Source organism: Urocitellus parryii, chromosome 3 (genome assembly GCF_045843805.1).
Source record: "Urocitellus parryii isolate mUroPar1 chromosome 3, mUroPar1.hap1, whole genome shotgun sequence".
Taxonomy (NCBI): Eukaryota; Metazoa; Chordata; class Mammalia; order Rodentia; family Sciuridae; genus Urocitellus; species Urocitellus parryii.
In genome coordinates this window covers 144,922,236-144,948,759 of record NC_135533.1, presented here as the reverse complement: position 1 = coordinate 144,948,759, position 26,524 = coordinate 144,922,236, and the positions used below count along the sequence as shown (strand labels likewise).

Here is a 26,524-nt window from a genome sequence, read left to right as displayed (position 1 = left end):
GTGGGAAACCCTAACCCCATCCCCCTGTAAAGGGGTGCTGGCATTAGTTCTAAGGCAAGTGCTAAGTACTGCCTTCGTTTCTGTGCATACCAGAAGGGTCACATTGTTGTGGAGGTCGTGTGCAGTTGTGGTGAAGAACAGTATGAAGAACACACACTCAAGCCCTAACACACTCACATCCTGTTTCCCACTAATTAGCTATGGAAATTTACACAAATCCCTTCATCTCTGAGCCTCAGTTTCCTTATCTGAAAAATGGGGATAATAATACCTACCTGTTTGGATTACTGTGAGGCTTCAACAAGGATTAATCTATGTCAGTGTTTGGAATGGTGTCTGGCAAATGGCAAGGTCAATACCAGCGTGGACTGCTATTATTATAACCCTCTTAGCTCACGCTCTGATCTGGGCAGTGAGTATTTCCCTAATCCTCAGGAGTTTAGCCAAGACTTAGTCTCATTCCCTGGGAACACCATCCTTTGAGTGTGAGTCACAGATACAGAGCCTTGAACTCTGTTTAATGGCATTTTATATCCTGGGGTCCTCGTTATCCATAATGTTGGTGACAGTAGTAATAACGGGCTTCATAAATGGTCAGCATTTTTAGTGTACGACTTAAGAAACAGACTGCAAACTCCACAAATTCTGTGGGTCAGTCTAATCAACTTTTACAATAGCTTTATGAAATGAAATGGGTACTATTACAACCCCTAATAGGCAGATGAGGAAACCGAGGTTAGGAGAAGTTAAACAAATGGCTGAAGGTGAGTCAATGCTAAGCGAGGGCCTGATCTGCACCATTGATCCTGTACTCCATGATGCACGCGTGTGCACTTGCACACACACACACACACACACACACACACAGCATGTTGTGATAAAGTCAGGAGTGTCCACAACTGTTTCCCAACTGTCTTCCTCTTCATGGGCCCATATCATAAACTTTCAATCAATTAGACCCTGTCGACATCCATGCCGTCAAAGCAAGAAGCTTTGAGCTTTCTGTGTCCGTGTCCTTTTCTCCCTTTTGGGGACAGAGCCACCTATTTTTTCACCTGGGACAGTTTCTGTCTTGATGTCACCCCCTCCATCGGGCCACTGACTGCTCCCGGTTCTGGCACGTCCGATAGGAAGTTGGTCCACTGTGACATCCACTGCTCTCTTGGTTGCCAAGGTCAAGCTGGCTGATCTGGCGGGATGAAGGATGCCTACTTCCTCCCTCACCCACCCAGATGAGCTTCTCTAGTCAACTGAGCCAAGGAATCGCCCTGCCCAGCTCAAGGGGCAAAGTGCAGGGGTCAAGGGTATAGGAAGAGTTAGTTGTACCTCTCCGGCAGAAACCTAAAGAATTTCTCGGCATTCTTATCTGTATCACCAGAATTGACCCAGCTAGACAGGGATGGATGTGGACTTGTAATTTCTGAGTCTGGGTTGTCCATCATACCCCCTCGTCCTCTGTCAGAGCTCTAGTGGAAAGGGTCATTGATTCTAGCAGATGGAGCTTAGCTCAGCTAACTGAAGAAACCAGAAGAAACGTGTCCCAATTAACAGCCTCTGTCTCTTTATGAGATCAGGGCTCATCCCTGATACCCAAAACACACAGTGTTTCTGGTGGCCCTTAAACTAAGAATCACCGGGCTAGTTTAAGGCCACATCACACAGGGAATCATCTTACAGATCATGTGGTAATGCAAATCAAGGAGTCCTCCTAAATACACCATGTACTCCCAGGCATTTCCCACCCTGTCACGGTTAGATGGGACTGTGTGACTGGTTTTCTTCATCTAATAGTGAGCCTAAGTGACAGTTGTGACTCCCAGACTCCTGCCATGAAAAGTCCACATGAGATTCTCCTGTCCTCCTCCTTCTCCCTGTCTCAGCCTGAGGATACACCCTGTTCTAGATCAGAGGACCACAGACAAGATATCTTATTTTCATAAATAAAGTTGTAGTGGAACACAGCCACTTGCTCATTTGCATACTGCACCTGCTCATTTGCATATTGCCCAAGGCTCCTCTTGTGTTAGGATGGCAGAATCAAATAGTTGTGTCCAAGGCCTAAAATATTTAATACCTAGCTCTTTGTAGCTAATGTCTGTTGACCCCTTGTTCTGGAAAAACCCAATTCTAGTGGACGAGGACCCACCCCAAGATGTGGTGAGACTCAAGAGAGAGGCTGGGATTGCAAAGGGTGAAATTTATTAGGGTTCTTGCTGACGGAAGCGTCATCCTGGATGGCAGCAAGAGAGTTGAATCCTCGCAATTTGGTCAGAAAGAGGATGTGTGGGTTAGGACAAAACGGACTCCAACCTGGCTAGAATGTATCTGGTTTATCTTAAGATCAAAGATTCAGGTGCATCCTTGGAGCCAGAATTTGGTTTTAAAGCTCCCACATACCCCTCCGATGGTTTTGTCTGTTTATAGTTGCTGGGAAATTATGCAGGACAAACGACTAGCATTATTCTGGGCAATCGTGGTGGTTACAATTCAAAAAGACAGTGGTCATGACAAGCTGAATCCAGTCACCCACTTTTCTAGGTACAGTAGCTGCAGGGTGGTGGAGCTGGGTCACCCTGGGGCCCTGAATGACTGTGTGGAGGAGAGACCTCCTCCTGACAACATAGTCCGGGGTCACATGAAGCAGATAGAAAAAGCCTTTTGTTTTGAGTTATTTGTTACTGGGGTGGACCCTAACCCATCCTAGCAGGTGCCAGTGGGCAGTCAGGAGGAGGCGTTCCCGCGGGGAGGGATTCAGAAGGCCTACTTACTTCCTCGAGAAGTGCACGGCACAAGAGATGCCGATGATCAGAAGGCCGATGATGATGGACGCGATGGCCACCCACTTGGCATTCCTCCCCAGCCGCCTGGCTCCTTCCAAGTCTCCTTCGTTGTAGCTGTTCAGAGACTGGGGGACACAAGGGAAGAGCTGGTGACGTCACACACCCACAAGGCCTGAGGATTCGCAGGCTGTCCTGACCCAACGTCTCTAGGAGGCTGGGTGACTCTGCTCCTCCCAGCTCTGGGCTGCGGAGCACACAGCATGGCTTGCAGGTCCTCCAGGAAAGCCTCCCCTCAACTCCAAGGTACAGTCAACCGCCCTCTCTGTATTTCCTGATTGCTTTCATCTTAGCATGTCCCAGAGACTACTAAAAGGATTGATTTTGTCCCTCCCATGGGAATATTATGACTATGTGGGCAGGAACCGTTGTCTGACTTGTTCAGCAAGTGCCCAGAGGAACACTGGCCACGTAGAATATGCTTGGCACACATTTATAGGATGATAGGATGAAGGGGGACGTCTGTCTTGTCCACTAGCACTAACTATGCAAACTAGGACCCATGAGCCCAACCCAGCCCTCTGCCTCTTTTTATAAAAGTTTGCTTGAAACGTAGCCACATCCATCTGTTTACTATTGTCTGTGACTATTTTGATTAAATAGTTGGGACAGAGACTGTAGGGCTTGTTAGGCCTCAAATATTTGCTATTTGGTCATTTACAATAAAATTTCACCTGTTTCTGCATGAGAAGGGCAGTCCCTGAGGTCAGGGACTTTGATGGAATGGACCACCTCTATGCCCAGGCCAAGCCTGTCATTCAACTGGTACCTACAGGTAGAGCTTTCCCTATTAAAAGGTTGCACTAAGCTTTGTCTCCTTTCCCCAATGTCCTGTCTATCCCGTCCCCTCCTCCACATCTCCATAATCCAGCATGTTAAGGGTTATTACTGGGCTCAGGGGAACTTCCTTTCTGATTCTGTGTTTGTGCCAAACTTGTTAAATATTTAAATATTCCTTTTGTTGCTCTTTGAGCAGTGTCTGGCATAGGGTAGGAGCTCAAGGTATCTGTATGGATTAAATAGAGGTATGGACATGGCTGTTGCCCTGCAGAATGTGTGTGCCTCGAGGGCATCTTGGAGTTCTCTGAGCTAGCCCGGGGCAGGCTCAGAGGAGGTGCTCAAGAATCCTTGCAGCTCAGCTAAAGACCCAGAACTATTCATCTTTGTTACAATGAACCCTCTTTGTTCTCCCACTGCTAAGAATCACCCCAATGTTGAGCTGCAGCTTAAAGAAGTCTGGCATATTTATTAAGAGATATGTACTGAGGGTCTCCATCAGTGGTGTGAACCATAGGTTTCACTGGGAACTTCTGTTATTGATTTGAAATCATTACTGCAGTAATGATTGTCCTCTTCCTGGACGATCAAGGGGGGTTAGGTGTGTGCGGACAATTCCAAGACAGAGAAATACCCGGGAGATTTTTTGCTTTTGGAGCCTTTCATTAATTCCTGGAGCTGAGCCACCTTAGTCACCAATAGCCTCGGAGGATCAGTAACGAGGAGGACTTGCTTCAGGCACCTTGTTTGCACAAGAGAGTGAGGAACCTGTGACAACTCGGGGACTTCTGGTGAGTTCCAGAAATCCGAGTCCCAGATCTGGAGTTCTGCACCCTGAGAGCCAAATTAGAAACAGATGGGAAGTTAAGATCATTAGATATCTGGCCTCGTCCCAGAGAGACTCTGACTTAAACTGGTGTGGAGACGAGGCACACATTTTGAGGGTTGCATTTATGATGATGATTTATGCATAAAATCCATCATTTTTAGGTGCACAGTTCAATGACATTGAAGTATCTTCACATTGTTGTGCAAACATCAACCACCAGCCACATCCAGAACTTTTTCTTTCCTAAATGGAAATTCCATATAGGCCAAACTCATTCCACCTACCCCTCCACCCCTGAAGATGATAATTCTACTTTCTGACTCTATGAATTTGACTGTCCTGGGTGCCTCCTAGATGCAGGACCCTGTAGTGTTTGCCATTCTGTGACTGGCTGATGATGCCTTTAGAGTTCACCTATGTGTCAGAAATCCCCTTCTTTTTAATGTAGGATAATATTCTATGGCAGGCATTGTAGGGGATGCAAATCAAGTCAAGAGGGCACCTGGCACTTTGCCAGGAGGAGTGGTTTGTGAAGTAATGCCAGAGAGCCATTAAGATGATGAGGATTCCTGAATGACTGACTGCTGTATCTAGATGATGTTAATTAAGTTAAGCTTGTGTAATTAGTTGGGTATATGCATCTCTGTTGTCCCGCTACCTTGGGTGCCCGCTACTTTGAGTTCTCAGTTCCTGCTGAGTTCACTCGCAATAAAGTAGTACCTGCTTCAACCTTCAAGTTGCTTGTCACCTCTCGGCTATTTTGCCCAGCCGGACTTAGGCAGCCCAGCTGGACTACAGCAAGGCATGGGCCACGACTTGTGTATCCACCCATCCCTCTATGGACAGTTGGGTTGCTTCCAACTTACACTTTCACAGGATTGAAAACCTTTGGTGTAGGCACCTGATCTCTAGGAGGTCGAGATGCCCACTATCTTGAAATATATTCCAAGGGACTATGGAATACACTATGAACTCTAAGCTTAGAGAGACCAGAGTTCAAATTCCATGTCTTAACAGCTGTGAGAGCTAAGGCGGTGTCTTCGTCCATAAATTGGGGACAACAGTAACAGCACCTACTTCCCATTGGAGCATTCAGTGAGTTAATGCACATCAAGGGTTTCAGCACTGACCCAGCACAGAGTATAAGTTCAACAAATGTTCGTTTTACCGAGTTGCTACTCCCCGCGCTATTCTTATCCGAAAGCTGAGATCTTTGGGGTGCCACAGAATAACCTGGCTGGATCCAAATCTTTGAGGACCCAAGTTTGAGAAGCTGTTCTGGATGCTTCCTAATCCAAGTCCCTGCACAGAACATTAGGAAGCCTGAATCCAGAGCTCATCATTCAATCTAGAACTAGGAAGATGTGGCCTCTCCCAAACTACTCATTATTCTTTCATACTTCCTTAAAAAACATAGTTCAGAGATTAGTCATAATCTAATGATGGCTGATGTGGCCACAACCCAAGGAAATATAATAAGACTCCATGCCACTATATTGCCCCAAACAATGCCAACTCTTGGCTGTTTGAAAAAGAAGACAGTTTTATGCTCTCAGCAGCAATGACCAACCGTGCAGGAAGAACAGCCCTTCTGTGCCATGTTGAAGGGCACCTCCATCGACCAGGCATCCGTTGCCCATGAGCTCAGGTGGGATGGGAGGGGGGCCCGGGGCCATTGGAGTTGTTCAATACAGGTCAGGGCAGCCATGCTGACCACCTGACTTGGGGGGTACTTGGGTCCAAGCCCTGATCGCTTGTTGCCAGTCCGGTATCTCGTATGTGACCTGCTCCTCTACAAACAACCATCTTTCCAGGGCTCCTAAGAGAGACCTTGAAGGAGTCCAGGAATAGGGGCTGCTGTCGGCTTGAACAACAAGCATCAAGTGTGGGTGTGAACTCTCCTCTCCCTGCGAGTCCTCGGAGCTGCTCACAGGGAAATCTGGTGGGTGGATGGAAGGCTATGGAGGGGAGGGACCAGAGCAGGGGACTTGAGGACACTCAGACTTCATTCTGAAGGACTTCCTGGGGCTGCACGTCTCGGTTTTAGGATGGAGAACTAAACAGAAGGAGTTCTTTTCTTCCTTCACAACATGTCCACTGTCATTTTTTTTTCCTGTATTTTAATTTTTGGTGGTGGTGCTGGGATTGAACCCAGGACCTCAGGCAAGCTGGGCAGGGGCTCTACCACTAAGCTACCCTCCAACTCTCAGCCACCATCCTCTTCCTCTCCCAGTTGGAATGGCCTTCAAAGGGTTTCTTGGCAGAATCAACAGACTGAAGGGGTGGAAATGGGTTTTAGAGAAAATGCCTGGTTTCTAAATCCTTCTCTGAAGAGCTTAGAATGCAAAAGGTCCTTTTCCTTTCTAGAAAGGAAGAACTAGAAAGACTCAAAATGACTTTAGAGACTTTACATGGATCTTATTTATTCTTTTTAAAAAACTACTAATGGAATTGGTGAACACGAAAGCTCTTAAATGCTTCAGAAACATACAGTACGTAGTAAAGCTCTTCTCCTAATCTTATTTCTCGGTCTTAACAGTCTGACACAGGGATTCTGTGTTTGTTCCTTAAACATGAATAACATTCTACCACACTGGTTCTGAAGCCCCCTTGCTCCCACTCTGAACGGGATGGGCGACCTTCTAGGCTAGTGGGTCCCCATCTGACTCATTCCTGTCTCCTTCTCATTCCTGATTTAAGATACTGAGTCACATTGACAGGCTTCCTAATATCACATCATTGTTGAATTCTTGGAAAAATATCTGAATTTTCCATGGTGCAATTTTTTCCTTTGCAACTTCTTATTTTTAAATAGCTTTAAACCTACAGAAACATCATGAGTCTCTCTCTCTCTCTCTCTCTCTCTCTCTCTCTCTCTCTCTCTCTCTCTCTCTCTCTGGATAGCAAGGATTGAACTCAGGGGCACTCGACTCCTGAGCCACACCCCCAGCCCTAGTTTGTACTTTATTTAGAGACAGGGTCTCACTGAGTTGCTTAGCACCTCGCTTTTGCTGAGGCTGGCTTTGAACTCGCCACCCTCCTGCTCAGCCTCCTGAGCTGCTGGGATGACAGGTATGTGCCACCATGTCCGGCTGCCCGTTGTCTCTTAACTTGTGGTGATTGGACATTGCCAGGAGTTTCTCAGCTGTCAGTCTCATAATTTCACAAACTACCTGCTGTTATTTAAAGTGCCACGCACACAGCTGGTTGCTGTGTCTGTTCATCCTTGCAAAATATGTTTTAAAAAAAAAAGGGATTTTAATTTCTTTCCAGTTTTTATTTTCTTCTGAGATGCAAACAAACATTCATCAGAGTGTAGAACAAATGGGTTCTCAGTACACGTTTTGTAAGGCACTCGGGAATACCCTGCAGGGCCTCTTGGCCACCCCCCAGTCCCGGCCACCATCACAAACCCACAAACCTAATAGGAGCATCTGGGTCTTGGTCAGGGGCCATGAGCTGGTGAAGGTCACACTGACAGAAAGTGGGCCAGGTCCTCTCTCCTGTAGTAAATCTCATGATGTCATGGTCACAGCATATAGCTATTTCGAGCTTATTTATACACCCCTTCCCTGGATGGACACACGATACCCAAATACCCACAGAAGGAAACTTGGTCAGGAGTCAGAAGTGAGGTGACTGTGTCTAGGCCAAGCCTCAGCAGAGAGCAGCAAGGTGACTGTCCCTGCGGTGGCGACTCCTGGCTACCTGTTGGAGTACAGGCGGCTCCTGACATCTGCCCCTCAAAGAAGGAGAGACCAGAGTAGCCCCATCAAGTTGGATAGCTGAAGCCGAACCCCAGGGGGTCTGATGTTCCGGGAAGTTGTGACACCTGACACCAGGCGGTAAAGCTACTCCGCTGTCCTAAGCCAGGAAAATATGAAAGAACTTGTCCTTCCGTCTGCTCTTTACAGCAGAACTATTGCTACATCCCGCGTGATACCCCGGATGAGAGCGTCACCTATGGGGTTGTTGCCAGTGTAGACCGGAGACGAAACTCCCCAAAGTTACTCTTTTTATATTCCCTTGGACTGGTGGTTCCTGACCCTGCCTGCCACTTAGAATCACCTGAAGAGGGAGCGCTGAAGATATTTTTGTGCCCAAGCTCCATTCCACACTGACTGGATCAGGATTTTGTGTGGGGGGGGGTGGGGGGAGGGGAGTGTAGGACCCAAAGAATTTTTGTTGAAAATTTCCCAGATCATTCTGAGAGGCATCCAGAGTTGAGAACCACTGTCCCAGATGCACATTCATTCATTCAAAGACGATTGAGCCCCACTCTGCCAGACCCTGCTTCCTGACCTCAGGGTGCTTACATTCTGGTGGAGACTGAAAAAAAAAAAAAAGGTACGCATGCAATAAATATGATTATGGAATATTATTAAGCTAAGAAAAATGGAGGAGGGGAGCTCTGTGGGGCTGAGCAGGGAGACTAAACCTGAAGACCTTAGAAGGAGCCAGGTTTGCAAAGAGCTGGGGAGAGAAGGCCTGGCAGGAAGAACTGCAGGTGTGATGATCCTGAGGTGGGAAAGGATTTTTTTGTTGTTGTTGAAAATTCCCAAGAAATCGGCATGACTGAAAGGTAGATGCCAAAGAGGCCGGAGGAGAGGGAAGGGAGAGAGAAAGAGGTGACGAGGGAGAGTTTCATCTCCCGTTTACACTGGAAAAGAAGTTGGGAGCTATCTTATCATCAGTCATTGCATTAATATGGAGTTGGCATTTATTGAGTACCTACTCTGTGCCAGGTCCCGCACTGACCACTTTAGATGCATCCCCTAACCAAATCCTTATAACAACCCTCTTGCAGGTAAGAGCAGGGTTACCCCTCGTTTTACAAATGAGAAAACCCAGACTCAGAGAGGAGGAAGCAAATGACATCTCTGCTTCCAAAGGAACTTGCTAGAGGGGCCATGAACTTAAGAAGCAAAAGGATCTCGAATTGACCAAGTCTTTAGAGATGCTACTTTAATATGATCCGGAAGAGCCTAAGAGTTAGAATGGATGCATGACGTGAAGCCCCAGCGCCAGAGAACTGACTTCATTCTACCTTAATAAGATTTTGGCTACTGATAAAGAAAATAGGGTGACCCCGGGTAGTGATGCACGTCTAGAACCCCAGCTACATGAGAGGCTGAGGCAGGAGGATCACAAGTTCAAGGCCAGTCTCAGCTACTTAGTGAGAGCCTGTCTCAAATAAATAAATAAATAAATAAATAAATTAAAAGGGCTGGGGATGTGGCTCTGTGGTTAAGCACCCCCTGGGTTCAATCCCTGATACCAAATTTAAAAAAAAAAATGGCTTCCAAAGACAAAATATTACTGATGGAAGATAATTATCAGTTATTTATTTATTTTAGCCTCCTGGTCCTTCTGGATTCAATGAGTGACTGACTGCAAGTCAAGAGCTCAGAACGGTACTTGGTAAAACGTCCCAATATGCGCATTGCCTCTTGTTGGTTGATGTCATTATTCGGGCCCACGCTCACAGATGAAGACGGGAGCCATGAGGTATTAAGCGGATGTTTTACGTTCTCCATCCCCCTGGCCCAGAGCTTCCCTGACTGTTCCCAATGTTAAGAAAAAAGTACAATATAAACTCAGCTGGGCCGTTAAACCCCTTCGTCCTTTGGTGTGACACAGAAGGTGTGTTTCGGTCACCTGGGACAGGTAACTGTGAAGCCCCAGCAGCCAGTGACACCTCTGTTCTGGAATGTTCTTGATCCCTGACATTGCCTTATGAGAACAGGGTGGGAGGACGGGGATGGCTGTAAATCCACCCGCCGGGACACTCACAGGACTGATCATGGCCTTCCCAGCCTCCTTGGGAGCGCTCCTCCTTGCCTGTCGCCAGCCCCCCCCCCCTTTGTCTAGGTTTACCTGCCTACTTCGGGCAGCCTTCTGAGGCCACTGCATCTTAAGCAGGTCCCCTGACCCTGGTCAGTAGCTCTGACTCTTCTGTGAGTCTGTTTCTCCCGTGGTTCTTAATGCAAGTCACAGTTATTTTATGCAGTTGCCTTCTGACTTCAGCGTGTCTCTGCCCCCTGTCTGTGAGCGCCAGGAGACACGGGTCAACCTTGTTACACTCGTCATTCCATTTCCAGTGCCTAATGGAGGGTCAGACACGTGGGCCTTCCCTTGTGTGTTCCTAATGAAAAAGAAGAAAGTTCATATAGCCAGGTTTTCATTTCCCAGCTTATGATCATGTGTACTTGCAAACAGCCTTATGAACGCTTTTGCCCAGACATCTAGCCATGGGGACATTTGCTGGAGGGTAAGAAAGAATATTTGGGGGAACAAATAGATGAATCCCAGCAGCTCGGGAAGCTGAAGGAGGAGGATCGTGAGTTCCAAGCCAGCCTCAGCAACAGCGAGGCCCTAAGCAACTCAGTGAGATTCTGTCTCCAAATAAAATACAAAATAGGGCTGGGGGTGTGGCTCAGTGGTTGAGTGCCCCTGAGTTCAATCCCTGGTCCCCCCCTGCCCTCACCAAAAAAAAAAAAAGATGAAGCTCTTTTTCTAGGATTCTAAACTGCTCTATTCTTTTAGTTATCTGAATCGGTTTTTTTGTTTGTTTTTTTTTTTTGTTGTTGTTGTTGTTGTTGTCTACAAAAAATAAGCCTGGAAGAGTGGCCTCATTTTTTAGCATGCACTTGTTTCCCTGTGAGAATTTTGCAGACAAGGACTTCTTAGGTTTCTCAAAGGCAAGAGTGCTTTGTAGCCTCCAATAGTTTTATTGGGTGGAGAATCCTCCATGAGACTGAAGTTTGGGGACCATCACCTAACGCTGGCCTTGGAGATGAAGATTTTGTGTCTAGTACAGGAAGGCGTTAGCGTCACGGAGATTGAACGCAGGGGCTCTGAGCTCGTGTGCCAGGCCTGTGTCTCGGTTCTGCCACCCACTTGTGGAATCTAAAGCAAGCTACCTACCTTCTCTGTGCTTCAGACGCTGTTTCTGGGATGGCCAAAGAAGTACCTACTTCATGGAATCTCCAGGCACAGCGAATGACTCTGCCCAGAGCTCTTGGCCCAGGGCCTGGCATGGGGCTAACATTCAATAAATAGAAACCATTGTCTATTTTCAGCCATTAGCAGGGAGACAGTAGGTCTAGCGGGACATTTCCCAGACTACGAAAGCATTGTAAACCACTTTTCCGATTCATTGATTCATTCATTAAGAATTTATTAAGCCACTACTATATGCTAAGCCCTGTTGTAAGGGCTGGGGACACCAGCCAGGTATGAATGGGGCAGACAAGGTCCCAGCCCTCCAAAAGGAGCCTTACAGTGATCATTCAGACACATTAAAAATGGAAACCCGGCATGGGGGGTGGGTGCCCCAAATTCCCAGCCACTCAGGAGGCTGAGGCTGGAGTCTGGAAATTTGATACCATGTGGACAACATAATAAGACTCAGTCTTGAAAAAAATGAAACAAAAAAAAAAAGGAGATTTCAGGCAGGGAGAAGCATCTCGGAGGCAATAAGGCAGTGGCTCTGCAGTGGGGAACATGGGTGGGCTCTTCTTCATTTCCTAAGCCAGAGCTACTAGACATTTCCCTCTAAGTGGAAACTGTCCTACTCCCAAGCCTGCCACCAGGGTTTGTGTACATGCACAAGAACTGCACCGTGCCCAATGTCCTTGCAGACAATGTTAGAAAGCAGACGTATGGAGCTTTAACATGGGTAAGAGCTGGACTCAAAGGAAAATGAGCCCCGGTGGATCTCTGTGAAACCCGGCTCTCCTCCTTTGTGACCTGGGGAGGAGGCTACCTACTTCGTGGGCTGGTGTGAGGCGTCAATGAGATAATGAGTGTAAGGGAGCCCAGCCTTATAGCCTTTAATTTTGAAAACGATGCAGAGAGTTTGGCATTCATATTCCCAATGTCTGAGTAGGAGAATCCAGGCTCAGAGAAGTTAGGGTAAGCAGCAGAACCAGGATGCAAACTCTGGAGTTTGAACTCCATTCAGATTCTGAACTGATGTGGTGTCTGTAATGGAATCTGTCCCCAGCCGAGTGTTCACGTTGGGAGCCAAGGGAGAGAGGGGACAGAGGCAAAAAACGGGAGGAGATGTTTCACTAAAGACTCTTGACACAAAACCAGACCTCTCCAGCAAGGTCTGCAAAGCAGTGAAAGAAGACCCAGAAGACCCACAAAAGAGGACAACGTGTTTGCCAATCGGATATCCGCATGTCCAGAATATGTAAAGAGCTGTTATAATCCAACAATAAAGAATAACCCAATGAAAAATTGGCGAATGCACATTTCTTTGAAGATGATATAAAAATAGATCAATAAGCACACGAAAAGATGCCCGGCACCATTACTTATTGGGGAAATGAAAATCAAAACATCAGAATGATGAGATTCAGACCAAGAAGAAAGGTCTGTTAAGAGTTCTTGAGGGATAGCTCACTGGCTGACAGAGGACCCAGTTTCCAGTTACGTGGCCTACCCTGGGGTTCCTTCCTAGGGGAGACAAACTCATTTTAAGTGGATAACATGGATGATAGCACATGTGCTTGGAAGTTTATTGCTACCCCAGGGCCTTTGCATTTCCTGTTCCTTTACCAATCTTTCTGTTTCTGGCACAAGGGTTGGGGTCGCAGGGGTCCTGGTCCAGGTTCTTGTCCCTGGGCAAAGAATTGAGCAAGAATAAAACGTTGGCCGGCAAGAAAAAGGTTTATTTGAAAGTAACACTTTGGGAGTAGCAAGATAATATTCTGGAAGAACAGAGTCAGCCAGGCTGCGAAGTAGTTCAAGGCCCTGTCTACACAATGAAGCTCACTTTTATTGGGCTGTGCTAGTTCTCTCCCTTCAGTTCTGGGTGGATCTGGGGTTGATTGGCACCTTGATTGACAGCTGAATTTTATACAATTACTTTCCTTCTACCCAGGCCTAAGTTGCTTCCTGCTCTCGTCTACCCCGCAAAATGCATGGATTGGGACAAAACTGCAAGGTTAATGATATGTTAATGAGCAACAAATTAACTTTAGGTCACACCCTTGGGCTACTGCGCATGCTCAAAACCGTGGGCTTTCTTTTCAAGGTCTTGCAATCTCCTGGGGTCGCCTAGCGTTCTCACTGTAACCACGAGATGGCCCTGTTTCCCCCTCACAGGAGGGGGCTTCAGGTAGCGTGTTGTGAGGGTCCTGAGTGGGAGCTGAGAGCCCCAAGGTGGTCCCTTCCCCACGCCCTGTCTGCTGCCTGACATTCCCAGGGCGGGCTTCTCGGCCTTCAGCTTTGCAAGTCACTCTTTCCAAAGTGGAGCCTCTTCTCTCCGCCATCCGCCTGCACTGGTCCTTCTCTCAGACTTGCCTTTTTATTCTCTTTGCGGTACTTGGGTACTTGTCTCTCCTCTAAAGGGACCTTGTTTACTTGCTAATCTGTGTATGGTCCATAGACATTTTGGAATATTTCCAACCCTGTCTGTCCTCCCCTGTTCATTTCTTGCATATAAAAGGGTAGGAGGATACTTTTTTTTTTTTTTTTTTTTTTTTTTGCTACTGGGAATTGAACCCGAGGGTGCTCTACCACTGAGCCACATCCCCAGCCATTTTGATTTTTGATTTTGAGACAGGGTCTTGCAATCCTCCTCCCTTAGCCTCCAGAGTTGTTGGGATTACAGGATGCACACTTGTCTGTGTGGAGACTTTTAATCAATAAAGGGTGTGGGACATCCTTTAAGTACGTCCTTATGAGAATTCTTCAAAAGTATGATTCTAGAACTTACATAATGTCCCACGTCACACACAGAATGTATTGTATTTTATTTAGTCAATCTTCTGTATTGGAATCAATAATTATATCAATCTCAAATTTTTCATATTTATAATAATGACAACAAAAATATCAATAAAGCAGTTGCTGGGTGCTAGGCACTATATTTTCATGTTAACACATTTTATAATTTATAACTAATGCTGGGATGAACATTTAGTATGTACTATTCTGCCTTTCCATTTCATTAATGGTTTTCATATTTTTAAAAAAATATATATTTTTTAGTTGTAGTTGGACACAATACTTTTATTTCACTTATTTATTTTTATATGGTGCTGAGGATCAAACCCAGGGTCTCACACGTGCAAGGCAAGTGCTCTACCGCTGAGCCACAACCCCAGACCCTGATTTTCAATTTTAACCTCTTGCTAAAGTTTTTTTTTTTTTTTTTTTTTGTACAAATCTTACATAGGCACTAAAGTTTGTTTCTGGTCTTTCAAAAAATAAAATCTTGGTCTGGGGTTGTGGCTCACTGGTCGAGCACTTGCCTGGTGCATGTGAGGCACTGGGTTCGATTCTTAGCACCACATAAAAATAAATTAATTAATTAATTAAGATATTAAGATACAACTAAAAAAATCTTTTAAAACTTATCATTTATTTATTTATTTATTTTTGCTATGTGAGTATACCAAATATTCTGATTTGTTGAATTGCCATTCTGAAACTCTAATTTTAGAACACGTTCCTTTTATTCAAACCATCTCTTCTCTTTCAAAGCCATGACGATTCCTCTTCTTGCCTTTGCATGTCTGAGACATATCTGGCCATTGGGAATCAAGTGAAAGCTGATCAATCTGCCTCTGTCTTGCTGTCTCTCTGTCTGTCTTTACATTTGTCTCTTTCTCTCTGCCCTTCTCCCCGATCCTGCCCTCCACACATACCTGTAGAATGACATCAGTCTCTCAGGGCAGCCCGAGGTCCTTTTGTGCAGATTGAAGAAGTTTCTTTATATAGATCAGTGCTGTTTTAGAGTCTAAACTCCAGATAGAAGGCTCCCATCCAAGTAGCTTGATGTTCATGGGCACTTGGTACATATTTTTAGTAATAAAGCCTGAGTTTTCAGATGACTTTAGAATTTCTTGCTTAGGTTTTTGCTTGCTCCTGAGTTTTTGCGCCTACAGGTATTTCTGGGAATTCTGAGACTGGGTTTCCAGATGACAAGTGCATTTCCTCTTGATCATCATTAACTCATCTTGGGCCTTTGCTCCTTCTCCTCCCTATAAACATCTTCAAGGACAAGTGAGAATTATTTTTTTTGCCTGTCAATCAAAAGCCAAAAGGGAGGGAGGCATTCTGCCAGGCTTGATGGACAGTATTATAGGATGCTCCTTTATTGATGGGGTAAGTCTATTAAAAGAGAAAGCTTTCAGACCATCAAAGCCGTGTCCCCACCAAAGGACAAGTCATAGCCAGCCCTTTAGAATGCTTCAAGCAACTAGACTGTAAACTGCACGGAGGCAAGGACTGTGGTGTTTCATTTCGTCCACTGATGTCACCTGTCTGAGCCTCCGTTTTCTCATGGGGAAATGGTGAGAGCCGCTTTCTTGCAAACCTTGCTGGGATTTGTGAGGCACAGGTGAAAATGGAGGGAGGGAGGGAGGGAGGGAGGGAGGGAGAGAGAGAGAGAGAGAGAGAGAGAGGAGGAAGAAATCAACAAAAGCTTGGCTAGGGAGATCCATTAAGAACACTTTTGTGTTTTTAAAGTGGGTCCACAGAGCACTGGGGATGGAGCACCCTGCAGCAATCCCACATCAGCAACCTCTCAGCCCATTCCAGGGAAATCCACTGAGTCATTAAGAGCAGCATTCCCTGAAGTGTGCAGCATCTGCCGCATCTTAGCCTTATGATCAAAGGATTCCCAGCAACCTGCTTACTAAACGTCCCGTGCCCCACTGAAGAGCCACAAGCCACAGCTGTTGGCCAAACTCTCCATGAAGCTCCAAAGGAGAGGGACCCTTAACTAGCCCCGGCGCATCTCAAGTTCATCCTCCTCCAGCCCCAGCCCCCTTGGGAAGATGTATGAACATCAGGCAGAACCAGCTGTCTGAGAAGCGCTGCTTTGGAAAGTCTGGCTTGGCTCTTGACCTTCCTGAACCAGAGGATTGCAGGCGTGTTCAGCTTATGAGCTGAACGTGTCACTTTTCTGGATAAGGAGCTTTGAATGGACAAATAGCAAGTCTTGAAGGAGCAAGCTGAGACTAAAGGCCAGTTTCCAAATACGGACCCGTTAGTCCAGAGTGTGAGGATATCTGTGAGCTCCAGACCAGCCAGGAAAATTATCCTAGGGAGCTGAGCCTTGGCCAATCTCTCCGTCACCCACAGCATTGTCCTGGGTCTCCTGGATATTTCCCAGAAAAGTTACTGGCAGAAATGAAGGCCATTACTAGAGAAGGGGAGGGAATCATAGAACAGAATTATGCAAGTTCATTTATTCATTCATCAAACATTCATTACCTGCTGACCATGTGCCTGGAATTGTGCTAGGTGACGGAGCTACCCCCAGGACTCACATACACAAACCCACGCCAAGAAGTAAAGTTAGCCCAAGAGAGTTTTTTTCATTCATCTCTCCTTTCCTCCAACCCTTTTCCTTTTATTATGGCAAATTTCAAAAGTATCTAAAAGTAGACAGGGTAATCTAGTGAATTCCTGTGTCCTATAACCTAGCTCCAACAACCACTCATTAGTAGCCACTCTTAGGTTTTTTTTTTAATTTTATTTTACATATATCCCCCCCGCATTGTGGGTTATAATAAATACAGCCATTATAGCATTTCATCAGTAAATCTAAATGGGATTTAAAATATAAATTCTTTGGTAGGAACACGCAGATTCACATCTTGAAACAGACCTAGTCTGTATCACCAACGATCAAGGACTGACAGGATCCCCACTACAATTTACATTCTAGATCCCCAAATACCAAGGGTGCATGGCCACCCTCTCCCACGTGGTGGCGAACGTCAGGAAAGTGGCCAAAGAGTCAGAGCCTGCTTGGGTGACCTGCAGATCTGTGACATCTGGGTTTCTGGAAGGGAGCTTTCACACGGTGACACACTCAGACAAGGTCTTGGTCACCTGGAACCACGGAAAGCTCTCTGGGGCTTCAAGCACAGAGAGCAATAAGAGACAAATCGCAAGGATCCATGACCTTAATGCCCCACTGCTCAGGTGGCAATCACAGGAAACCAGAGAGGGTCGGGAGAAGTCCCTGGGAGAGACCTAACGCGTAGTATTCAGCGTTCACACCTCCAACAGACAGGTAGCATCCAGCCCTGCAAGTTGATGGGATCAAGACTTGATATTTCCAAATTTGTCCCTGGTCACTGGGAAAAAAGGGAAACCCTCTGGAAAGTCCTCCTGAAACACCGTTTTGATGGATAAACTGTCCCTGGTGGAGTCTGGGTCAGACAGAAGGAACCCCCAGTTTGGTTTGTCTTTCAGCCTGTGGGCATTTATTTTCTTGGTGACTACCAACCTTGTCTTCCCGGGGAGGTGTGGTCAGGTTCAGGGCAGGTCTGTGGCTTCCCAGGCCAGCCCATGGCCAGATGATGGGTTGGGACAGTGGCTTTCCACCGTCCACCTGTCATCAGCTCCATCTTCTGAGGGTTCATGAGACGGATTGCCTAGTTTTGAGGAGTATTCACTTTGCCTCTTTTCTGTGTGGGGTGCTTTTTCTAGATCCTATGTCTTCCTCGTTCTTGATTTTCTCCCCTTTTGGGGGAAAACCCATCTTCATGGTTCCCCAGGCTTCCTCCAAAAAGTTGCTTGGAAGACATTTTATTTTTATTTTTTTTGACATCTTCAATGTTTGGAAATGTCTTTATTCTTCTTTCTCCCCTGAATGACTATTTGGATGGGTATAGAATAGATGTTGGAAATAATTTTCCTTCGGGGTTTTGAGGTCATTTTCTTGCTCTCTTCTAGCGTTCAGTATTATGGATACAAACTCTGAAGGCCTGATGAATCCCTATTTGGAGAGAAATTATGTCCTTGTATCTGAAATTTCACCTTTGTGTGTCTTGCTGTGTATCTTGTTTCATCTAGATCTTTTTAATCTGAAAATGCATGGGGGAATTTTTCTCATGTTATTGATTTTATAATTTCCTCTCTTCCATTTTCTTTTTCTGGAACTTTCTTGGAACGTTATATTTCTTGGAATTATGTTCTCCTTTCTGTCTCTGTAGATTTGACTACTCTGGGTACTTTATCTGAGTGGAATCATATAATCATATAATATTTGCTCTTTGGTGACTAGCTTTACTTAACATAATGTCTCCAAGGTGCATCCAGGTTGTAGAGTGTGCTAGAATTTCTTTCCCTTTAAAAACCTAATAATATTCCTCTGTATGAAAACATCATATTTTGGTTCTCCACTCCTCCACTGATGGATACTTGGGTTGCTTCCATATTTTCCATCTTTGTGAATTTGGACATTTACTTCCTTGAGTTCCCTAGACATTAACTTCCAATGCTTCTACTATTTTTTAAAAATCCCACCCTCGTTTTTTTAATGGCTAAGAACCCTGTTTTGCTTCTCAGATTGTTTTACTTTTTTTCCCAACCTGTTTCTGTCTTGTGGACATGACAAGGTTAAATGTCCCTCTGAAGGGGCTGATCATTTATTCTTGAATTTTTCTTCTACTCCTTGAATTATTTCTTTTACTTCATTTCACCTGTAAACCACAGTTCTCTTCTTTCAGAAGCATTTCTTCAGTGTCTAAACAGTCTCTGGCTGTCTCTTCGTATATGAAAGGGAGACACTGGAAAGCTTCTTGGGAGTTTTACGTGTAAGGATGGAGCTGGTTGGTGCCGGGGCAGACTCTCACGGACCCCTCCTGTCTCCAGCCCTGCCTCTCCTTCCTACTGTCCAAGGCGATACCTTCAGTGCATACCTCCAATTTCTGAACCTTTCTAGGTTTTGCAGGGAAAACCCACTTTCTTTTTGTGGGCTGTTCTTTCTGCAGGATTTAGGTTTCAGTGTTGAGCACTCGGTAAGATTGGCCAGTGCTCAGCCAGCTGTTTTCAAGCCTCTAAGATTTTGTCACCTCCCTTATTTCTTATCCTGACCTAATTTGTCCTTAGGTGTTAGATCCTTTTTAAAATGTAATTTAAAATGGTATCAGAAGGGAACGAAGAAATAAGAATAGTTATTTTCCATACTCCACGCTGAACCGTAAGTCCTCCTTGGTGTATTTTCAATTTAGCATTAATATTTACCTTCAGGTGACAACAGGTATTTATTCCAATGGCTTGGTCATGGTTTTTATTTTATTTTATTTGTATCAAATTTGTTAGTCACTATTGAAGCAGAAAAACTACCACTGGAAAAGCTAATGGCTTGTATTTCTAGAATAGACACTCACCACTACCACCACTACCACCATCACCGTCATCACCATCATCACCACATCATTATCATCACCACCACTATCATCACTTTCATCGTCATCATCATCAACATCATCAATACTTTTTGAGCCCTAGTTGTATTCCAGGTAGGGAGCTGAAAACTTTTGTCTTTTATCATTTAATCTCCACAATTGCACTTGGATAAGTCCTATCACAACCCCTTATTGTTTGTTGTGATTTGGGGTTGGTTGGTTTGTTTTATACCTGGGATTGAACCCAGGGGGTTCCTGTCTTACAGGACATAAAAACCAAACTCCAGAAAGACTGAGACACATGCTTTGAACCACAGACATAACCCACAGCAGAAATGAATTTGAACCCCAATGGGTGGTCTCTAGGAAGTTTCTATAGAAATAAAAGGAGAAGAGGTTCTGCTGAAAGAAGGCTCATAAACCACTCATTCAAAAGGCATGGGATATCTTGTATCCAAATTAGAGTGGTCAATGTTTCAGATGTCATTGAGAATTAAGCCTTGGCCATGGACGCAGTTACAGTCTTCTGAATCAGGGAGCAAATTCTAGTAACAAAACCAGTAGATAGTGAACTCACCCTAAATTTGCCAACATTCTTGAAACTTGCCCGGGACCTCACTTCTTCCATATCTAGAAGGGCAGAGACCTTGCTAGTTTGTGTACCCCTTGACAGAAGGAGAAAACCTAGCCGGGCACGGTGGTATAGATAGGCCTGTATGCCCAGCTATTTAGAAAACTGAGACAGGGGGAAAGTTTAAATCCAATAGTTTGAGATCAGCCTGGGCATTATAACAAGGTCCAGTCTCAAGAAAAAAGAAAAAAGAAGAATCAGAAGGAGTACCAAGGCCTGGAGCCTAGCCTGGCACAAAATAGGTGCTCAATAAATATTTGTGGAAAGAACAAGTATTCTTTCTCCATAGTGGAGGGCCTCATTGAGAAATCATGGGGTTTTTTTCAGACGGAATAAACAGAGATAACTGAGGATGGGAGGGAACATGACAAAAGAAGCCCGAAAGCCAGCCTGTGTGCCCCACCTACCAGACTGTGCCCTGGCACAGAGCTATGTCTGCATGGAGGGAGTGTGCCATATTGAAATTCTCAGGAAAGTGCCATATGGGCCAGCAGTACCTCAGTCTGCAGTGGTCCCAACTGGTCCACTATAGACTGGGAGTAGTACTCTTGAGATATGCGTCCCCCTCTGTTGAGTACAAATTAAATGTACTTTCAATACATAGAGGAGCCAGGCCCAGTGGTGCAGGCCTATAATCCCAGTGACTTGGAAGGCCAAGGCAGGAGGATCACAAGTTTGAGGCCAGTCTCAGCAATTTATCAAGGCCCTAAGCAACTTTGTGGGACCCTGTCCCCAAATTTAAAATAAATAAATAAATAAAAGGGCAGGGGATGTGGTAAAGTGCCCCTGGGTTCAGTCCCTGGTATAAAACAAACCAAGGAACCCAAAATACAACAAAAAACAAGCAATAACAACAAACAGATGAACAAAGGCTTCTGTGTTCTTGCTGCAGGTGATATTAGAGCCACCAACGTTCCAACACAACAAGATGTGCCATCTGGGGACTCATCTGTGATCCGCTGCGACATAATGGCATAATGGCTGCACATCGGGTGACAGAAGAACACAGAGGCCGACAGCTTGAAGAACACTCATCTCCAGTGTGTATTTTTCAATGAAGTTTTGTTGTCCACCACCTCCTCCAACTTCATAATCTTACTGAAGGCTCCCCAGACTCGGTTTAAGAAATAAATTAAGGTATTGATGGCTTGGGGACTGTCGGCTATTTTTACCATTCTGGGAACTAGTTGTCTTGAGCCATCTCCTGTATTTCACCCATCCACATTTATATCAATTTGTCTTCTCTTAGGGTGTTTCTTCATCGGGGTACCACTGGTATTTGGGGTGCATCAATTCTTCAATTCCTAGCATTGCAGGGTGTTAGCACTTTGGCTCTTTTCCTCAAATGCCAGATGTCCCAAATCAGTGACACCATCACAAGCGCTCCCCCACATTTCCAAATGCCTTCCTAAGAAACGGTGCCACTCCAGTCAGGACCCCCAGCCATACTGTTGCTGTACCCAGATTTGTCATGGATTACAGATAAGTGAGATTTGAAAACAGCCAGGACGGGACACCACAAGACACCTTAGGGAAAGTGTCTACCCAGCGGGATTGGATGACCACTGCTGTGATCTGGAAATGGTGTGTCCCCTCCAAAACTCATGCTGAAACTTAATCTTCATTCTGAGGGATTAAGCGGTCGGGCCAGTTGGGACCACTAAGAAGTGATTCCGACTCTGTCCTCATGAATGGATTAATCCCTTCACGTCATAAATGGACGATTGGGTTCGTGAGCAAGTGAGTGATGTAGAGGGAGGGTCTGCCGTCAAGCCACTTTGTCCAGGTCTCTGGAGTGCTGCCTGTCTCTGGTCCTGGGATGCCCTGTGCTACCTCAGGACTCTGCCAGCTAGCGCATCACTAGATGTGGCCCTCTGACCTTGGACCAAATGAAACCTCTGTGTTCAATCAGCTTTTGGTCACTGTGACAACTACCTGAGAAGAATGATTCAGAGGAGAAAAGATTTATTTGGGCTCACAGCGTCCGGGGTCTCAGTCCCTGGTTGCCTGGCTACGTTGCTCTGAGCCTCAGGTGAGGCAGAACAGGATGGCAGAAGGGTGTGGCAGAGGAACGTGGCTCAGCTCATGGCTGGCAGGAAGAAGAAAGAGAGAGAGAGAAAGAGAGAGAGAGAGATGGAGAGAGAAAGACATAGAATTACCTTTTCCAGGACATACCCTCAGTGACCTACTTCCTTCAACTGGGTCCTACCTCCTACAATTTCCATCACCTCCCAAGAGTCCATTCAGATCATTCATCCACTAATTGATTAATACGGTGATGAGGTCAGAGCCCCTCATGATCTGGTCTCTTCTCCAAAACCCCACCTCTGAACCTTCCTGCACCGGGGACCAAGCCTTCAGCACACTAAAGCATTGGAGGATATTCCTGATCTAAACGATAACAACCTTTCTCTTTCTAACAAATAAATGACCTAGTCTGTGGTACTGTGTTGTTAGCAACAACAACAACAAAAGAAATGGGTGTCACCTTCCCCCTGCACACCCTTCCTCTTCTTCTTTGTCCCTCAGATTTCAGAAACTTTAACCCGTCATGATGGCACAGGCCTGCCGTCCCAGCAACTCAGGAGGCGGAGGCAGGAGGATTAAAAGTTCGAGGTCAACCGTAGCAACTTAACAACACCTGGTCTCAAAATAAAAAAAACAAATAAATAAATACAAAGACCTGGGGAGAGGCTGGGGTCGTGGCTCAGAGGTATAGTGAGGTATAGCCTAGCATGCGTGAGGCATTGAGTTTGATCCTCAGCACCACATAACAATACAATAAAGGTATTGTGTCCACCTGCAATTAAAAAATAACCCTTTTTTTTTAAAAAAAGAAATGACTGAAGAGGTAGCTTAGCATAAAAGGAAAAAATACCACCACCACCAACAACAATAAATCTGGAATCTTTATAGAACGGAATCAAGCCCAGATCTGTACTGTTTCAATGGGGGAAATCCTTCCACATAGGGAGGGTGGTTTGTTCTCGCTTGTTTGATGTTCTGCTTGTTTTCATATGTGACATACGATGTCTCCAGATTCCAAATCTGCCCATCTGTCTGTCGGTAATTGCACATTCCTAGCACAGTGCTGGGGGCGTGACAAGCTTTATTCGCTTTCATTCTTACAACAGTTTTGCTCAATATGAAACAGTGTCCACATTCCCATTCTAGAGGAGAAGGAACCAAGATTTTCAAAAGGTATGAAGGTGTCCCACAATCAACCTCTGTCTCCGGGGTCTGGGTTCTGACAGTAAGATGATCTTTTGCAATAAAACGATGGAAAAAGATGGGGGATGGGAGTGAAGAAGGAATGGAGAGGAAGGAGTTAGAAAAAGAGGTTTCTAGTCAAAGCGTGTACCAACGTCATCCCCCAGGGCACAAAGTGGTGGCAATAGTATCCAACCTCTCACTACCTGCTGTGTTAGCTCATTTGGGGCCAATGAAGGGAAAACCTTCCTAGGCCCATTTCTAAGTGGCAACAGGAAAGGGGCAAATTGGCTGCTTCATTAATAAACCGGATGGGGAGTGGGCACCAGTACCCCGCCTGCCAGTCTGCTGTCACATAGAGAGTTTGCCACTACATCTCTTCCAGCTCCTCTCTGCATAAAACCCAAGGGCGGATCTTGGGGGGAGAGGAAGGAAGGAAGGAAGTTGGCTGGTTGGTCCTAAGGAACTTGATATGATGGCTTCCAGGCTCCAGTTTTGGGAAGAAACCAGGGCAAAGTAGACACGAGGATCCATTAACACCCTTCCCTCCTGCATGCATTCCTTTCATAATATTTGGTAAGCTCTACCAGAAGGTGCCAGAAGTTTTTTTTTTTTTTTTTTTTTGGGTGGGGAAGAAGCAGCCACAAACAAGACCAACACCTTGCCCTCATAGAGCTTATATTCTAATGAGGGGACACAGACAGTGACCATATTAATAAATAAAATAATAGATGGACAGAAGTGCTTTGGACCAAAAGCGATAAGGAAGGGAGAATAGAATATGGTGTGTGTGGGGGTGGGGGTGGGGGGGTGGGGGGGTTGATTTTTAACAGGAATCAGGTCTCATGAAGTGCCATTTTAAAAAGATTCCATGCCAGGTACTGTTCCAAGCACTTTACAATTATATCATGAATGCTCATTACAATTATATCATGAATGCTCATTACAATTATATCATGAATGCTCACAGCCACCCCAGGCTATGATTGATTATTCAGGTTTTACAAAGATAACCGAGGTTCAGAGAGACGCAGCGATTCCCAGATACAACCCAACTAGCAAGCAGTGGAACCGGAATTTGAAAGCACGCAGTTGAAACTGTGCACTTGAAAGTTGGTGCAGGCAGCCTGCTAACCGGGAGTTGGGTACGGACAATCTGCGGGTGCAAATGGAGACTCTGTGGGTGCCAGCGAGGTGAATTGGGTGTACGGGGGGGGGGGCGACCTGGTGGGCAGAGGAAGGGTTGGGTTGCTTGCAACTTTCACTGAGCGGAATCAGGTCCGCGGCGGGCAGTTCAAGGGCCCTTCAGCGGGAGAGGTGGGCCGGTGGGGGAGGGAGCGCCACTGCAAGGGTTGTTCCGGGACAATGCGGGTCCGAACCTTACCCCGCCGCCACCCGCGGGCCAGCTGCTCCAGTTAATAAGGCAAGAATCTCACAAGCCTAGTCGCCCTCCTGGTGGGGTTCACGCGGGAGTTTCTACGAGGCTGGAAGAGGGCTGACTCTTTAAGGGAGGACTGGAGGCACCAGCGGCAGGAGCGCTCACAGCCCAGGAGTCCGGTGCGCCTAGGGCACGCAGAGCGGCGCCCTGCGTGGAGTCCCGGGTGCTTCTCGCACAGCGCCCCCCGGCGCAGGACAGAGCATGGAATGGCATTTGGAAATAGGTTGTGCGGAGTCGGAGTGCAGCAAATGGGAGAGGAACTACGGGGTGCTGGGGTATATATAGTAAAAGAGCAGCACGCGTTTGGCGCGGGGGCTTCCAAGACAGACCTGGGGAGGTAGCAGGTGCGAGTCAGTCTAGGGAGCAGTGGAAAGCCGGTGCCGGAGAGGAGCAAAGAAAGGATGCTGGACAGAAGAAGAAGCGAAGCGAAAATAAACTGTGGCCCAGGGGACAGCGGGCTGTGCCACAGCCCTGCACCAGAGCCAAGGAGGGGATCGCCTCGAGACCCTCTAAGAGGGGTGGAGGTGGTGCACTGCTCATAGCGGAGACGGAAAGGAGTAAATGCAAGTCAGAGACCATCACAGGCACTGATTATGCCAGAGCCCTCGGTGGGGCAAGGAAAGGGACAGGTTGCCTGCTAGGGTGGCGCGCTGTTGGGGCTGTAGAAAAGTAGGGTGGGGAGGCCTGCGAGTGTCCAGGGATATCGGAGGAGGCTGGGAGAAGCTGCAAAGTTGAGGAACTTCCCCGGGTTGGAGAGAGCGCGCACCGGGGCCGCTGGAAAGAAGCAGAAAGTTAGCCTAGGGGTGGGGAGCTTGGTCAGGGATTTGAGCACCACTAGGAGGTGCCAATGGTTGGGGGGACAGCCCAAGAGTCCAGGAAAAGTGAGGAGGAGGTGAGGGCAACAAAGAGCTAGCACGTGGGGATGCCTAGGAGAGGCGCCCAGGAGAGGCGCAAGAGCCCAGAGGGTCTCTCCTCCGGGCTGCTTCTGGCCCTCACTCACTCACCATGATAGAGAAGACCAAAGCCACGATGTTAATGGGGTACGCGGGGCAAAAACACGAGACGATGGTGAGCCACAGGTAGTTCTTGGGCATGGGCATGTCCTCCTCCGTCTTTTCATCTTCTGCATTGGCCTCGGGACTACTGTCCAAAGCCTCCTTGAAGTCCGAGCTGGGGCCGTATTGAGACATGGGCAAAGTCGGCTGCTCAGGGAGGACGGAGAAGCCCACGGTCTGCGCCGTGTGGGGCTCTGTCTGCCGGCTCATGGCGAGGCTCTGAAAAGCCGGTTGCACAGGACTCCAGGGAGATGTGATCTCACCCTTCCTGCGTCCTCCCCCTGCACTTGCCCGGGCTCAGGGACCTGGGCCAAGAGCCTCCCCACGAAGAGGGAGGGAGGGAAGGAGGGAGAAGAGAAGGAGCCAGTTACCCTGAGAAATGGAGCAAAGGCAGAGGAAGACCTTGCACTCCTGGACACACCCAGAAACCACTGGACTGATGCACCCACTCACACTAGGTCCGGAGACTCAGGGCAGGTGAAAGCCAAGAAGTCCCTTTACACTTCAAACTGCATAGTCTGAAGGTTAAAGATGGCCAGTTCATTTTCCCCCCAAAGCAGCTGAGTTTGAATACTTTAGA

General features: G+C 46.6%; 1 protein-coding gene and 1 long non-coding RNA gene across 3 annotated transcripts in view; both read right to left on the bottom strand.

Annotated features, from left to right (window-relative positions):
- The window catches only part of Tmem233 (transmembrane protein 233), a 35,975-nt gene extending 9,760 nt beyond the window's left edge, over nt 1-26,215 (bottom strand). The window contains exons 1-2 of one of the 2 annotated variants that reach the window (XM_026403387.2): nt 25,894-26,213; nt 2,769-2,905 (exon numbers count right to left, since the gene is read on the bottom strand). In XM_026403387.2, the coding sequence (XP_026259172.1) occupies nt 2,769-2,905; nt 25,894-26,154 (398 nt within the window). In that variant the 5' untranslated portion in view covers nt 26,155-26,213. Of the gene's footprint in view, nt 1-2,768; nt 2,906-25,893 lie in introns of both variants that reach the window. The other variant, XM_026403390.2, reaches the window with a different exon arrangement.
- On the bottom strand, nt 14,805-25,121 carry LOC144253657 (uncharacterized). Its single transcript, XR_013343348.1, has 2 exons — nt 24,836-25,121; nt 14,805-15,782 (listed from the first exon to the last, which is right to left on the bottom strand). It is a non-coding gene; the product is annotated as an uncharacterized LOC144253657 (long non-coding RNA).
- Nucleotides 26,216-26,524: the final 309 nt, after the last annotated feature.